The sequence below is a fragment of the Schistocerca nitens genome, chromosome 1, assembly GCF_023898315.1.
Source record: "Schistocerca nitens isolate TAMUIC-IGC-003100 chromosome 1, iqSchNite1.1, whole genome shotgun sequence".
NCBI classification, from domain to species: domain Eukaryota; kingdom Metazoa; phylum Arthropoda; class Insecta; order Orthoptera; family Acrididae; genus Schistocerca; species Schistocerca nitens.
In genome coordinates this window covers 991,768,458-991,786,521 of record NC_064614.1, presented here as the reverse complement: position 1 = coordinate 991,786,521, position 18,064 = coordinate 991,768,458, and the positions used below count along the sequence as shown (strand labels likewise).

Here is an 18,064-nt window from a genome sequence, read left to right as displayed (position 1 = left end):
TGATTGCCACAGCAGAATACTGTCGAAAGAGCTCTCACAAAACCCAAAGAAATTCTGGACATATGTAAAGATTATTAGTGGCACCAGAGAACTGTCCAGTCACTCACAGATGAGACAGGAACTCATAGTAGCAAAGCAAAAGCTGAAATGCTTATTTTCAAGTGTTTCTTTACAAAGGAAAAACCCAGAAATATTGCTCCAGTTTAATTCTCATACCACAGAAAAGATGAGTGAGTCAGTGGTATTGAGAACAGATGAAATCCTTAAAATGAATAAAGCCTCAAGCCCTGATAAAATCCCTTTCAGATTCTGTACTGAATTTGCAGTCAAGTTAGCCATTCTCCCAGCTATAAACTTTTGTAGATCCCTCACACAAAAAACTGTCATCAGTAGTTGGAAGAAAGCGCAAGTCACACCTTTCTACAAGGATAAGAGAAGTGATTCACAAAACTACCATCCAAAATCCTTGACATCTATTTGTTGTAGAATTTTAGAACAAGTTCTGAGTTCAAATGTACTGAGGTAACTTGAACAGAATGACACCTCCTCCATCCCAACCAGCATGGATTCCGAAAACATCAATCATGTGAAAACCACTTGTACTTTCTCACAAGACATTCTGAAAGCCATAGATTCAATATTTCTTGATTTTCGAAAAGCATTTGACTCGGTGCCACATCTACACTTATAAAAAGTACACTTGTATGAGGCATCAAGCGAAATTTGTGACTGTGTTGAGGATTTCTTGGTGTGGAGGGTTCAGCGTCTTGCTTTGGATGGAGAGTCATCAACGGATACAGAAGTATCTTTGAGAATACCTCAGGAAAGTGTCTTCACACCTTGCTGTTCGTTTTGTACGTTAATGATGTTGTGGAGAGTATTAATAGTAACTTTCGAGTTTTTGCAAATGATGTAGTTGTCTATAATAAAGTACTGTCTGAAAGGGGCTGTGTGAATATTCAGTCTGATTGTGTCAAGATTTCAAAATGATGCAAAGAGTGGCAAATTGCTTCAAATGTTCAGAAATGTAAAATTGTGCACTTAACAAAATGAAAACATGTGGTGCCCTATGACTATAACATCAGTGAGTCCAGAATTATATTGGTCAATTCATACAAATACCTGGTGGGTAACAGTCCATATGGATATGAAATGTGAAGATAACATAGGCGCAGTCTTGTGTAAAGCAGATGGCAGCCTTCAGTTTATTGGTAGTTCTAGAATATTGCTCAAGTGTGTGGGTCCTGTACCAAACAGGGAAAACAGGGGACCTTATATGTTACAGTGAAGAGCAGCACGAATGGTCACAGGTTTATTTGACCCGTTGGAAGGTGCCGCAGAGATTCTGAAAGAACTGAACTGTCAGCCTCTTGAAGAGAGATGTAAACTATCCTAAGAGAGCCTACTTACAAAATTTCAAGAACTTTGAAGATGCCTTCACAATATACAACAACCACCACTTATTGTTCTTGTAGGGATCGTGGAGACAGGGTTAGATTAATTGCAATGGGCATAGATGTATTCAAACAATAATTCTTCTCCACTTCATATGTGAATGGAATGGGAAAAAAGCTCTAATAACTGGTACAATAGGACATATCCTCTGCCATGCATTTCACAGTGGTTTGCAGAGTATAAATTTAGATGTAGGTGTTGAACCTAACTGAGTGGAACAATGCCCTATGTAAAGAGAGGTGTTGGTATTTAGCGACATAAAATTACTATGAAACTTATGAAAGTAGCATGGTAGAAAGACATTTTCATACATTACAGCAATAATACACTCATTTGTGATAAATATCTCAAGTGGTGTGTAGCGAGAAAGACCAACAGGAACTGTGCTGAACACGTTACTTAAGAAATAAATAAGAGTATAAGAGTAATATATTGAAAGGAAGATACCTAGAACTGGTTAGAGATTTTTAGACTGCAACTACTGGCTAAGGGAAAATTTTGTTCTACCTTTAAATAAGGACTTGAGTGGCGGATGGTGATTAAGCTAAATTCTGTTACTCATACAAAGACCATTACTCATACAAAGACCAGGAGACAGTTACTGCTAATGCTAATAATAATAATACAAGATATTTAATGGAAAAGTGAAATATAATTAAAATACAGCCCCTGAATGAATTTTCGTTTTGCAGTAGAGTGTGTGTGTGTGTGTGTGTATGTGTGTGTGTGTGTGTGTGTGTGTGTGTGTGTGTGTTTGTGTGTGTGTGTGTGTGTGTGTGTGTGTGTGTGTGCGGTAAGGAACTTGCTTGTGAAAGGAAAACGTCCCAGGTTTCAGTTCCAATCTGACCCACAATTTTAATCTACAGAAAGTTTTAAAATACAGTTATTTGAAAGTCTGATGATATTGTCTAATTTACACTAACAAGAATCAAACATGGTGAAGTTGAAATGATAAGGACAATACTCAGATTTTTCATTATTGTTGTACATACCAGAATGTATTTATGTACGAGGGTATTTCGGAAAGTAAAGATACACCGTGCGCCAGAGGAACAGAAGAGTTTTGGCGAGCAAGTTGGCAACACTGGTGTTAATCTTGAACCATTAGCTTTCTCCTTGCTGTCGTTCGGCAGTTGAACATTGCTTCTGGTTGGAGTAGGTCGTGTTTAAACTGGCTGCGCCAATTCAGAATCCCGCTAAATGCGAAGTGCGCTCCGTCATATGTTTTCTTCAAGCAAAAGGTCAGCGACCAGCAGATATTCACAAAGAAATTGTTTCTGTTTATGGGACCATTATGGATCAACAAAATGTAATCAAATGGTGTCGTCATTTCTCTGAAGGTAGGACCGATGTTCATGACGAACAAAGAACAGGTCAGCCATCTGTGATCTCTGATACCCTTCTTCGGAGAACGGAGGAAGCAATTCGTGCGAGTAGACGTCTCACATTGAAAGAATGGCAGCAGATCATACCGGACGTGTCAATGACAACTCTTTATGACGTTGTGACTGTCAAGTTAGGGTACACGAAATTGTGTGCACGCTGGGTTCCAAAACTGTTAACGGAAGAACACAAAAAGAAAAGGATGGGCTTTGCACTCGACTTCCTCACATGCTATGCTGAAGCAGGTGATGAGTTTCTTGATCACATTGTGACAGGTGACGAGACGTGGGTTTATTACTATACACCTGAATCCAAGCAACAATCAATGCAATGGCGCCATTCGAATTCACCAAAAGCCAAGAAATCCAAAATGTTGATTTCAGCGAAGAAAATCATGGCTTCTGTTTTTTGGGACAGACAAGGCATTCTTCTGTTGGAATTTATGCCTCCTGGAACGAAAATTAATGCTGCTGCATATTGCCAGACTTTGAAACGTCTTCGAAGGGCAATTCAAAACAAATGCAGGGGAATGCTGACAAGTGGAGCCCACTTGCTTCATGACAACACTCGGCCTCACACAGCGCTCGTAACCAAAGCACTACTCAAACAATTCAAATGGGACATATTGGACCACATGCCATACAGCCCGGACCTTGCGCCCACCGACTTCCATGTCCTTCGTTACCTGAAGTCACATCTTGGTGGAAAATCATTCCACGATGATGAAGAGATCAAAGATGAAGTTGAAATGTGGTTCCGACAACAGGCGGCAACCTTCTGTGACTGTGGGATACAAAAGCTTGTGCACCGACTTAACAAATGTTTGGATAACGGGGTTGATTATGTCGAAAAATAACAAATAATCCAGTTAATAAGATGTAACTGACGTTTTCTAAATAAATGTTCTATTTAAGGACTGCGAGCCATTGTATCTTTACTTTTCGAAATGCCCTCGTTCCTCGTAGAGTGGTTCTTGCTGACATTTATCTATTCTTATTTGGAAGCTGGAAAGAAAGGCAAAAAGATACATGTTTTTATTTCTAAAGATGTTCATTTTTTTGTTTCATGTTTTATGTTAACATATGATTATGTTTTATCATGCTTTTACCAGAATAACTGTCCTCCTCATAAACCTTGCGCCTCCATCTCTGCCGCAGTCCTGTTTTGCATGCCTAAGCTACAGTATTCAGTTGTTTGTTTCTCTGTGTTTTAATAGGGTTTTAACTGGTATTTTATGCTCCAATAATGGTCTGAATTTGACCAAAATTCAAGTCAAAATAAAAAAAATTAATTACAGCTGTGTATTAAATTAGAAAATTCTTAACACTTATTTTTGTTACAAAGTATAGTATTTTTGCACTTAATTAAAGGTTTCTGAGTGTATTGTTTCCATTGTACATACTTTTAACTAATCTGCTTTATTCAAGGACAGGTACCAGCATGCTGTTTTTCATGGCTGTTGTTTTATTTTTGGTGTTAGCTGCAGATTTCAGGGGCAGAAATTGTGATTTTATTTGTAGTGTTTCATTTGACAGTTATTATGTTTTTAGATATTATCTCTGTTAAGAAGTACCATGCTTACTATTGATTGTAATATGATACTAAACTTGTTCATAAATTGTTGAAACAACTTTTTTCTTTCAAGACAGACTGTTAATTAGCCTGCACTGTGATTTGCACACAAGTTGCTGAAGAAAATATTTTTGTTTTCAGGAACTGAGGGACCGCTTGGTACAACATATAAATGAAATTGGTCAGAAGGAAGGAAAGGAAAGAGACCGCAAACTGAAAGAACTTTTGGCCAAGAGCTTCTCAGTTGTACGAGTAAAGGCTCTTCGGCCTGTGGTTATGTGTATTCTTCGCAATACGCCTCACATTGAAGACAAATATCTGAAAGTTCTGGTACAGTAGTACATGTTATCCTATTTGAAGGCATCTTTGAAAATTATTTGAAATGTTCTGGGGTTTATCAAAATTAATTCATTGTTTTCGAAGCAGTGTGGAACGTGTAAACATAAAGTTTACTACTGTTCAGAAAAGAAGTATGTTGTACATAAACTAATTAGGAAATTTTTTGTCATGGTATGTTAATGTGTGCCTTTCAAGTTTAAACTGTGACAAGTTCCATGAATATCAATATCAAATTATTGGTAGTGGATGAGCAGTTTATAATAAAAGTGTTCTTGGGCTCCTGTAGGAAACAAACATAGTGTGGTTCCAATGCAGCCCTAAAGAAAAGATGCAGAAATGTTCTGAGCAGTGGTAGCAAAGTACACTGACATTTGTGTATTCAAATGGACCGTGCTTTAAGGGGATTCACTACTAATTGAACATATTTGCTAGGTACAGAATCCTCAGTATCTGTCCTTTATCTTTTGTGTCATATTTCATATGTAACATTTCCCCAGCAGGGATCAAGAATGTGTTGGCTTAACAGGTTCTCCAGAGCCACTGAGGTGATCAGTTTTGATTAAACTTGTCCCAGCATAAGGGCATGGTTCAAGATTGTAATACAGCATAACAAATGGAACCTTAGTAATGGAAACAGTAATATTTATTCGTGCCAAAGTAATATAAATACTTGTACAGATGCTACTCATCCAGGGAATGTGTAATACAATGAAATGATTTACTCAGCCAGGTGCATATAATATGAATGAAGCCCTGTGTGTTAAACATATGCATTCATTGCTACTCAGTAGTACTTGACAACACAGAAATACTGTATGTGACAAAAAGTGTATGTTTATCATGTCCAATTTCACATTTGGTTTAACTTCTTTGTTGTGCATATTTGTATTCTTTGCAGAAATTATTGAGGCCTAAGTTAGTTGTTGAAAACAGCAGAAACAGTGAAAGTAATATTCCAAAAATGTATGTGTTGTTGATAAAAAATATAAAAGTGTACAGTCTAAAAGCGGTAAGAATCGTGAACAGAGAAACAAAGTAATTGTTATGGCAGATGATCATGATTGAATATTTGCTCGTCTCCTCAATGAACAGCCTACAGTAAATGCAAGTGCCTTCATGAAGTCTGGCACAATTATGTCTGAAGTAAGTAAACGCGCATGGTCCACAGATGCAATAAGTTTGCCCTCGAAAGATTATTTTGTGTTTTGCAGTGGGTCAAATGATGCAAACAAACAAGTAACATGTAAAGCAAAACTGGAACTAAAAAAGTGCTTAGGCTAGCAGAGACACACAAATGTCTTCGTGTTGAATATCCTACACTGATACAACTTACCACCGTGGTCATGGGTAAACAAAGACATTACTGCCACCAATGAACAAATGTCAGTGTTATATAAACATTTCAAAAATGTAAAAATCCTCAATTTTAGCAACACAGATTCCACACATCACATGTATTAGACCTTAATACCCTGCGAAAAAACTGCACATAAAAAACATAAATGATAATATCAACAACAAGAATCAAATACACAAAAGTGAAATCATCTTAAACTGGAACACACTCAGCACAGCAGAGACAACACCAGCATCTCCACTATCAGCATCACCAGCAGAAAAAACAGCTCGTCTAACACACACATGGAAGGAACCTCAGTATTTCTTACGTGATACACACAATGGAGGCATGGCTTAAGTGATCTGATGCATTTCACCTGGCGCAGCCAGACGACAATAGTCAAGAATTTTGTGTGTCCAGCCAGTCACACAGTAATGCAAAAATAGTGGTTTTCTTGCATATTAATATACAGTCACTAAAAAATAAACTCACAGAAATGGAATGGTGGCTGGAGGAATTAAGTTACGATGTTCTGCTAGCAAATGAACACTGGTCAAATTATAGTGAACTTGAAGTAAGTGTACCTTATCAGTAACAATTAGCAACTTGTTACTGTAGAACAAATTTGAAGCATGGTGGTGTTTCAATCTTTATCAAAGAAACAAACAGTTTAGAATACAAAGTGGTAGATGTGAGTTCTCTATGTATAGAAGCAGTTTTTGAAGTCTCAGCAATGATGATGCCAAGTCATGAACTAATAGCTATATCAGTGTACCACTCTCCTAGTGATAACACAGAATTATTCATAAAAAATCTTGAAAAAATGATGAAAATGCTCTTAAAATACAAACACTGCAAAGTTTTGGTACTTGGTGATATTAATGTAGTTTTTAGGTATAAAGCCAAACATGTGAAGCACCTATTAGACATATTAAGACTTCTGCTGCCTAAATGACAAACCCACCGGGCTCAGTGCTTGCCTAGATAATATAATATGCAACTTTCAGCCAAATAAAACTGAATTTTGTACTGTAAACCTTGGATATCCTACAGGGCTTTGGCTTAGGCACCCTGTAAACAAAACAAAAAAAAAAAAAAACAAAAAAAAAAAAAAACAGTTTTTCAACTGAACTAGGAAGAGTAATCAGGCCAGTCAATGAACATAAATTGAATCAGTTAAAAACCAATCTTAATCACATAAACTGGAATACAGTACTAACTAATGGTATGTCTGTCAATGATTTAACACAGAATTTTTTAGAATTATTAGTAGAAAACCTTAACTCATGTTCAAGTATCACAGGAAACTCCCAAAGCAGAAACAGAGTAATAAACTGCAAGAACTGAGAAACTGGTACACGCCACACCTGCGCAAACTTGGGGAAGAAATGATGGCTTACTATGACAGATTGCAACAGGATCAAGCTGAGAAGGAAGGTTACACAACACCAAGAAGGGGATATTGAAGAGAAATTAGAGCAGCCAAGAGGAAAGCCAATGATAGTTACATACTCAATTTGATAAATAAGTGTAAAGCAGCATGGAAAGTTATCAAAACAGAGATAAGCTCTGAAAATATATGCAACAACATTCCAATCCATCCAGACACCTTAAATGTACACTTTACCAGTTCTGGCTCAAATAAAAATCTCACTGAAGATGCAAATAAAGCTGCAGTATTGCTTCCAACTCTAGATAGTAAGCAATACAACAATTTCTGCTGGACTTGTGTATTCTACAGACAGGTTAGCAAAGCAATTGTCAAACTTCGCAAGTCAAAAGCAGAATACTTCTATGGACTTTCAAATCACCTGATAGAAAATATAAAGAGAGAAATTGTACTGCCACTAACCAAAATCATCAGCCAAATGCTACACGAAGAAATCTTGCCAGATTGCCTAAAAATTACTATTGTAACATCTGTCCATAAGAAAGGTGATAAAGCATCTCCTCATTACTGTCATCCCATTTCACTCAGACCAATCATATAAAAAATTATAAACTATTGTATGCACAAACAGATGAACCTGCACTTTAAGAAAAATAATCTATTAGCTCCTCACAATATGGTTTCGGACGTCATCTCTCCACTGTTAAAGCAGTTGAGATTATTATCACAAAAATATATTATTCTTTTGAGACTAAAAAAAAAAAAAAAAACAACCTGTGCAACTCTTATAGATTTGAAGAAGCTTTAGACACTGTCTCCCATATTATACATATAAAAGAACTCCAATACTACAGAGTGGGAGAGCATGTTCTTCACCTTATTGAGTCGTACCTAAGCAACAGAAAGCAGATGGTAACTATAAACAACCAAAGGTCAGGCTTATTACCTGTTACAAAAGGTGTTCCACGGGGCTCAGTACTGAGTCCATCCCTATTCATTGTTTATATAAATGACTTACCCTCATTTTTGCCTTTTCAGGCATTACTGTACGCAGATGATACAACTCAGATCACACAGGTTGACAGTTCAGAGTAGCTGCGACATAATATAAATGTAGCAATGGACTGATGCACTAACTGGTTCCTGGCAAACTATTTACAACTAAACTGAAGATATTGTTTTCAATTTAAGTGTCTCCAATGAACATAAAAAATAGACAACCTATTAGGTTTCCACATAGATCAGAAACTCAGCTGGGCGAGTCATACAGAAAAATTATACTCAAAACTTTCTCAAGTTTTTTATCTGCTCTACAAACTAAGGAATAATGTAAGGAAAATGGTACTAATATATGCATATTTTGCATTTTTCTATTCCCACATTACCTATGGAACTCTTCTATCGGGTAATTGTCCCTGCTAAAAAACTGTATTCAATTGCCAAAAGGAGGTTATCAGTTGTGTAGCAGTACTGACTCCAAGAGAATCCATTAAAGATCACTTCAAAGAGCTCAATATTATGACAGTCCCAAGCCTCTATATATACACTATGTGATCAAAAGTATTCGGACACGTGGCTAAAAATGACTTACAAGTTCGTGGTGCCCTCCATTGGTAATGTTGGAATTCAATATGGTGCTGGCCCACCCTTAGCCTCGATGACAGCTTCCGCTCTCGCAGGAATACGTTCAATCAGGTGCTGGAAGATTTCTTGGGGAATGGCAGCCCATTCTTCATGGAGTGCTGCTCTGAGGAGAGGTATTGATGTCAGTCAGTGAGGCCTGACATGAAGTCGGTGTTCCGAAACATCCCAAAGGTGTTCTGTAGGATTCAGGTTGAGCCTCTGTGCAGGCCAGTCCATTACAGGGATGTTATTGTTGTGTAACTACTTTGCCACAGGGCGTGTATTATGAACGGATGCTTGATCATGTTGAAAGATGCAATCACCATCCCCGAATTGCTCTTCAACAGTGGGAAGCAACAAGGTGCTTAAGACATCAATGTAGGCCTGGGGGCTGTGATAGTGCCACACAAAACAACAAGGTGTGCAAGCTCACTCCACGAAAAACACGACCACACCATAATACCACTTCCTCTGAATTTTAGTGTTGGCACTACACACGCTGGTAGATGACATGCACCGGACATTCGCCATACCCGCACCCTGCCATCGGATTGCCACATTGTGTACTGTGATTCGTAAATCCACACAACATTTTTCCAGTGTTCAATCAGCCAATGTTTATGCTTGTTACACCAAGTGAGGCATCGTTTGGCAATTACTGGCGTGATGTGTGTCTTATGAGCAGCCACTCGACCATGAAATCCAAGCTTTCTCACCTCCCCCCTAACAGTCATAGTATCTGCAGTGGATCCTGATGCAGTTTGGAATTCCTGTGTGATGGTCTGGATAGATGTCTGCCTATTACACATTACGACCCTCTTCAACTGTCGGCAGTTTCTGTCAGTCAACAGATGAGGTCAGCCTGTACACTTTTGTGCTGTCTGTGTCCCTTCACGTTTCCTCTTCACTATCACATTGGAAACGTTGGATTTGGGGATGTTTATGAGTGTGGAAATCTTGCGTACAGAGTATGACACAAGTGACACCCAATCACCTGACCATATTCGAAGTCTGTGAGTTCCGCGGAGCGCCCCATTCTGCTCTCTCTCAGTGTCTAACGACTACAGTGGTCGCTGATATGGAGTACCTGGCAGTAGATGGCAGCACAATGCACCTAATATGAAAAACATATATGTTTTTGAGGGTGACCAGATATGTTTGATCACATAGTGTATCTCAGTGTTAAAGAGAATTTAAATAATGTTAAGCTTAGGATGTCTGTACATGATCCCAACTCAAGAACTGGACAATCAATTGGTGTGCCCAACAATAGTCTACCTAAGGTCCATAACAGCCACAGATATCTAGGCCCCAGATTTTTCAATAGACTGCCAAAAGCTGCCCATTCTGCTCTCTATAATAAATTTATAATGTTCTAGCAGAGTGTTTCGAGAAGGATGCATACTACTCCATAAAGGAGTATGAGAGATCAAATTTAAGTTACATGGAGTTCTGAATACTCGTACTAAGTTGTCGTACTAAGTTGCAATAAATTTCTGTTAACAAGTTTCCTTCGAATATGTCTGCTTGTGTCTGTATATGTGTGGATGGATATGTGTGTGTGTGCGCAAGTGTATACCCGTCCTTTTTCCCCCCTAAGGTAAGTCTTTCCGCTCCCGGGATTGGAATGACTCCTTACCCTCTCCCTTAAAACCCACATCCTTTCGTCTTTCACTCTCCTTCCCTCTTTCGTGATGAAGCAACCGTTGGTTGCGAAAGCTTGAATTTTGTGTGTACGTTTGTGTGTCTATCGACCTGCCAGTGCTTTCGTTTGGTAAGTCACATCATCTTTGTTTTATATATAGGGAAACATTCCACGTGGGAATATATATATATATATATATATATATATATATATATATATATATATATATATATATATATATATATATATATATATATAAATTAATAGAGGGAAACATTCCACGTGGGAAAAATATATCTAAAAACAAAGATGTTGTGACTTACCAAACGAAAGCGCTGGCACGTCGATAGACACACAAACAAATACAAACATACACACAAAATTCAAGCTTTCGCAACAAACTGTTGCCTCATCAGGAAAGATGGAAGGAGAGGGAAAGACGAAAGGATGTGGGTTTTAAGGGAGAGGGTAAGGAGTCATTCCAATCCCGGAAGCGGAAAGACTTACCTTAGGGGGAAAAAAGGACGGGTATACACTCGCGCACACACACACATATCCTATGGATATCCTATCCTATGGATATCCTATCCTATGGATATGTGTGTGTGTGCGAGTGTATACCCGTCCTTTTTTCCCCCTAAGGTAAGTCTTTCCGCTCCCGGGATTGGAATGACTCCTTACCCTCTCCCTTAAAACCCACTTCCTTTCGTCTTTCCCTCTCTTTCCCTCTTTCCTGATGGGGCAACAGTTTGTTGCGAAAGCTTGAATTTTGCGTGTATGTTTGTATTTGTTTGTGTGTCTATCGACGTGCCAGCGCTTTCGTTTGGTAAGTCACATCATCTTTGTTTTTATATATATATAATGAAAGTGCTGGCAGGTCGACAGACACACAAACGAACACAAACATACACACAAAATTCAAGCTTTCGCAACAAACTGTTGCCCCATCAGGAAAGAGGGAAAGAGAGGGAAAGACGAAAGGATGTGGGTTTTAAGGGAGAAGGTAAGGAGTCATTCCAATCCCGGGAGCGGAAAGACTTACCTTAGGGGGAAAAAAGGACGGGTATACACTCGCACACACACACATATCCATCCACACATATACAGACACAAGCAGACATCTCACAAGCAGACATATTTAAAGACAAAGAGTTTGGGCAGAGATGTCAGTCGAGGCAGAAGTGCAGAGGCAAAGATGTTGTTGAATGACAGGTGAGGTATGAGTGGCGGCAACTTGAAATTAGCGGAGATTGAGGCCTGGTGGATAACGAGAAGAGAGGGTATATTGTAGAGCAAGTTCCCATCTCCGGAGCTCAGATAGGTTGGTGTTAGTGGGAAGTATCCAGATAACCCGGACGGTGTAACACTGCGCCAAGATGTGCTGGCCGTGCACCAAGGCATGTTTAGCCACAGGGTGATCCTCATTACCAACAAACACTGTCTGCCTGTGTCCATTCATGCGAATGGACAGTTTGTTGCTGGTCATTCCCACATAGAATGCATCACAGTGTAGGCAGGTCAGTTGGTAGATCACGTGGGTGCTTTCACACGTGGCTCTGCCTTTGATCGTGTACACCCTCCGGGTTACAGGACTGGAGTAGGTGGTGGTGGGAGGGTGCATGGGAGAGGTTTTACACCGGGGGCAGTTACAAGGGTAGGAGCCAGAGGGTAGGGAAGGTGGTTTGGGGATTTCATAGGGATGAAGTAAGAGGTTACGAAGGTTAGGTGGACGGCGGAAAGACACTCTTGGTGGAGTGGGGAGGATTTCATGAAGGATGGATCTCATTTCAGGGCAGGATTTGAGGAAGTCGTATCCCTGCTGGAGAGCCACATTCAGAATCTGATCCAGTCCCGGAAAGTATCCTGTCACAAGTGGGGCACTTTTGTGGTTCTTCTGTAGGAGGTTCTGGGTTTGAGAGGATGAGGAAGTGGCTCTGGTTATTTGCTTCTGTACCAGGTCGGGAGGGTAGTTAACCTTTCCTCCAAACCTCTCTCCCAATCCGAAACCTCTGTCCTATCCAAAGGCCTCACCATCAGCCCCACTCCCAGATTCAACCAAACAGCCCTCGTCAAAGATTTACTGTCCTACAAAGATTTACTGTCCTACACTCGTACTCTCTGCTGGCAGTATCACTTTGCCACGAAGAAAAATGATCCTAATCCTACCCCTAATGATCCAACTCCCCAAGACACTATCCAAATTGAACCCTGCCTGGAACAGTTCCGTCCTCCGTCACAGCGGGACCCACCTCCTCTTCCTCAAAATCACCCTCTCCAAACCTTCCAGGAATTTCTGACTTCCAGCCTTGCCTCTCAATCCTTCTTAAAAAACCTTAATCCTACTCCCAACATCACCACTGCTGAAGCCCAGGCTATCCGTGATCTGAAGGCTGACCGGTCCATCGTCATTCTTCCGGCGCACAAGGGTTCCACGACTGTGGTACTTGATCGTCGGGAGTATGTGGCTGAGGGACTGCGTCAGCTTTCAGACAACACCACATACAAAGTTTGCCAAGGTAATCCCATTCCTGATGTCCAGGCGGAGCTTCAAGGAATCCTCAGAACCTTAGGCCCTCTACAAAACCTTTCACCTGACTCCATCAACCTCCTGACCCCACCGACACCCCGCACCCCTACCTTCTACCTTCTTCCTAAAATTCACAAACCCAATCATCCCGGCCGCCCCATTGTAGCTGGTTACCAAGCCCCCACGGAACGTATCTCTGCCTACGTAGATCAACACCTTCAACGCATTACATGCAGTCTCCCATCCTTCATCAAAGACACCAACCACTTTCTCGAACACCTGGAATCCTTACCCAATCCGTTAGAAACCATCATTGTAACCATTGATGCCACTTCCTTATACACAAATATCCCGCACGTCCAGGGCCTCGCTGCGATGGAGCACTTCCTTTCACGCCGATCACCTGCCATCCTACCTAAAACCTCTTTCCTCATTACCTTAGCCAGCTTCATCCTGACCCACAACTTCTTCACTTTTGAAGACCAGACATACCAACAATTAAAGGGAACAGCCATGGGTACCAGGATGGCCCCTTCGTACGCCAACCTATTCATGGGTCGCTTAGAGGAAGCCTTCTTGGTTACCCAGGCCTGCCAACCCAAAGTTTGGTACAGATTTATTGATGACATCTTCATGATCTGGACTCACAGTGAAGAAGAACTCCAGAATTTCCTCTCCAACCTCAACTCCTTTGGTTCCATCAGATTCACCTGGTCCTACTCCAAATCCCATGCCACTGTCCTTGATGTTGACCTCCACCTGTCCAATGGCCAGCTTCACACGTCCGTCCACATCAAACCCACCAACAAGCAACAGTACCTCCATTACGACAGCTGCCACCCATTCCACATCAAACGGTCTCTTCCCTACAGCCTAGGTCTTCGTGGCAAACGAATCTGCTCCAGTCCGGAATCCCTGAAGCATTACACCAACAACCTGACAACAGCTTTCGCATCCCGCAACTACCCTCCCGACCTGGTACAGAAGCAAATAACCAGAGCCACTTCCTCATCCTCTCAAACCCAGAACCTCCCACAGAAGAACCACAAAAGTGCCCCACTTGTGACAGGATACTTTCCGGGACTGGATCAGATTCTGAATGTGGCTCTCCAGCAGGGATACGACTTCCTCAAATCCTGCCCTGAAATGAGATCCATCCTTCATGAAATCCTCCCCACTCCACCAAGAGTGTCTTTCCACCGTCCACCTAACCTTCGTAACCTCTTACTTCATCCCTATGAAATCCCCAAACCACCTTCCCTACCCTCTGGCTCCTACCCTTGTAACCGCCCCCGGTGTAAAACCTGTCCCATGCACCCTCCCACCACCACCTACTCCAGTCCTGTAACCCGGAGGGTGTACACGATCAAAGGCAGAGCCACGTGTGAAAGCACCCACGTGATCTACCAACTGACCTGCCTACACTGTGATGCATTCTATGTGGGAATGACCAGCAACAAACTGTCCATTCGCATGAATGGACACAGGCAGACAGTGTTTGTTGGTAATGAGGATCACCCTGTGGCTAAACATGCCTTGGTGCACGGCCAGCACATCTTGGCGCAGTGTTACACCGTCTGGGTTATCTGGATACTTCCCACTAACACCAACCTATCCGAGCTCCGGAGATGGGAACTTGCTCTACAATATATCCTCTCTTCTCGTTATCCACCAGGCCTCAATCTCCGCTAATTTCAAGTTGCCGCCACTCATACCTCACCTGTCATTCAACAACATCTTTGCCTCTGCACTTCTGCCTCGACTGACATCTCTGCCCAAACTCTTTGTCTTTAAATATGTCTGCTTGTGAGATGTCTGCTTGTGTCTGTATATGTGTGGATGGATATGTGTGTGTGTGCGAGTGTATACCCGTCCTTTTTTCCCCCTAAGGTAAGTCTTTCCGCTCCCGGGATTGGAATGACTCCTTACCTTCTCCCTTAAAACCCACATCCTTTCGTCTTTCCCTCTCCTTCCCTCTTTCCTGATGAGGCAACAGTTTGTTGCGAAAGCTTGAATTTTGTGTGTATGTTTGTGTTCGTTTGTGTGTCTGTCGACCTGCCAGCACTTTCATTTGGTAAGTCACATCATCTTTGTTTTTAGATATATTTTTCCTACATGGAATGTTTCCCTCTATTATATATATATATATATATATATATATATATATATATATATATATATGTCTTTAAATATGTCTGCTTGTGTCTGTATGTGTGGATGGATATGTGTGTGTGTGCGAGTGTATACCTGTCCTTTTTTCCCCCTAAGGTAAGTCTTTCCGCTCCCGGGATTGGAATGACTCCTTACCCTCTCCCTTAAAACCCACATCCTTTCGTCTTTCCCTCTCCTTCCCTCTTTCCTGATGAGGCAACAGTTTGTTGCGAAAGCTTGAATTTTGTGTGTATATTTGTGTTTGTTTGTGTGTCTATCGACCTGCCAGCGCTTTTGTTTGGTAAGTCTCATCATCTTTCTTTATATATATATATATATATATATATATATATATATATATATATATATATATATATATAACAGAGGGAAACATTCCACGTGGAATATATATATATATATATATATATATATATATACAAAGATGATGAGACTTACCAAACAAAAGCGCTGGCACGTCGATAGACACACAAACATACACACAAAGTTCAAGCTTTCGCAACAAACTGTTGCCTCATCAGGAAAGAGGGAAGGAGAGGGAAAGACGAAAGGATGTGGGTTTTAAGGGAGAGGGTAAGGAGTCATTCCAATCCCGGGAGCGGAAAGACTTACCTTAGGGGGAAAAAAGGACGGGTATACACTCGCGCGCACACACACACACATATCCATCCACACATAATACAGACACAAGCAGACATATTTAAATATGTCTGCTTTCGTTTGGTAAGTCACATCATCTTTGTTTTTAGATATATTTCTCCCACGTGGAATGTTTCCCTATATATAATTTGTAACATAGGTAAATATATTTTTGTATGTACTTTATGTATCTTAGCTGTATATGTAAATAATTACACCAACAATGTGTAAAATGTTTGAAGGTCAATAAATTCAAATAAAAGTAATATCACTCTATACTTGACCAAATCAGACTGCCGACTACCACAGAAAAAATGAACCCACCTTGAAATAATTAAATTCTAGAGTCCTGAGTGAATATTCTATTTATTCAGCTTTTGTGCGAGTCCACATGGCAGGAACACTTTGCATAATCCTTCCTCAAACTATTATTATGTAATGAGGCAATCAGTAAGCTTCTCACAAATAAGTTGGCATTAGAGGCAGCTATCAAACCTTTTTTAAAAATTGATGTATGGTGCTCTTATTTTGCATTCAGTTTTCAAAGGATGTAATCTTGTGATGGAAATAATATTCATCAGGATCACAAAGGCTGATATTATGTTAATATCATATAAGGAGATGGGACCTGGATAAACTGAAAGAACCAGAGGTTGTAGAGAGTTTCAGGGAGAGCATAAGGGAACAATTGACAGGAATGGGGGAAAGAAATACAGTAGAAGAAGAATGGGTAGATCTGAGGGATGAAGTAGTGAAGGCAGCAGAGGATCAAGTAGGTAAAAAGACGAAGGCCAATAGAAATCCTTGGGTAACAGAAGAAATATTGAATTTAATTGATGAAAGGAGAAAATATAAAAATGCAGTAAATGAAGCAGGCAAAAAGGAATACAAACGTCTCAAAAATGAGATCGATAGGAAGTGCAAAATGGCTAAGCAGGGATGGCTAGAGGACAAATGTAAGGATGTAGAGGCTTATCTCACTAGGGGTAAGATAGATACTGCCTACAGGAAAATTAGAGAGACCTTTGGAGAAAAGAGAACCACTTGTATGAATATCAAGAGCTCAGATGGAAACCCAGTTCTAACCAAAGAAGGTAAAGCAGAAAGATGGAAGGAGTATATAGAGGGCGATGTACTTGAGGACAATATTATAGAAATCGAAGAGAATGTAGATGAAGATGAAATGGGAGATCCGATACTGCGTTAAGAGTTTGACAGAGCACTGAAAGACCTGAGTCGAAACAAGGCACCGGGAGTAGACAACATTCCATTAGAACTACTGACGGCCTTGGGAGAGCCAATCCTGACAAAACTCTACCATCTGGTGAGGAATATGTATGAGACAGGCAAAATACCCTCAGACTTCAAGAAGAATATAATAATTCCAATCCCAAAGAAAGCAGGTGTTGACAGATGTGAAAATTACCGAACTATCAGTTTAATAAGTCACAGCTGCAAAATAATAATACGAATTCTTTACAGAGAATGGAAAAACTGGTAGAAGCCGACATTGGGGAAGATCAGTTTGGATTCCGTAGAAATATTGGAACACGTGAGGCAATACTGACCTTACGACTTATCTTAGACTTAGAGAAAGCTTTTGACGATGTTAACTGGAATACTCTCTTTCAAATTCTGAAGGTGGAAGGGGTGAAATACAGGGAGTGAAAGGCTATTTACAATTTGTACAGAAACCAGATGGCAGTTATAAGAGTCGAGGGGCATGAAAGGGAAACAGTGGTTGGGAAAGGAGTGAGACAGGGTTGTAACCTCTCCCCGATGTTATTCAATCTGTATATTGAGCAAGCAATAAAGGAAACAAAAGAAAAATTCGGAGTAGGTATTAAAATTCATGGAGAAGAAATAAAAACTTTGAGGTTCGCCGATGACATTGTAATTCTGTCAGAGACAGCAAAGGACTTGGGAGAGCAGTTGAACGGAATGGACAGTGTCTTGAAAGGAGGATATAAGATGAACATCAAC

At 40.4% G+C, this 18,064-nt stretch overlaps 1 protein-coding gene across 1 annotated transcript in view; it reads left to right on the top strand.

Annotated features, from left to right (window-relative positions):
• The window catches only part of LOC126195217 (negative elongation factor B), a 121,107-nt gene that overhangs the window by 24,660 nt on the left and 78,383 nt on the right, over nucleotides 1-18,064 (top strand). The window contains exon 3 of the mRNA XM_049933740.1: nucleotides 4,552-4,740. Coding sequence (XP_049789697.1) covers nucleotides 4,552-4,740 — 189 coding nt within the window. The remainder of the gene's footprint in view (nucleotides 1-4,551; nucleotides 4,741-18,064) is intronic.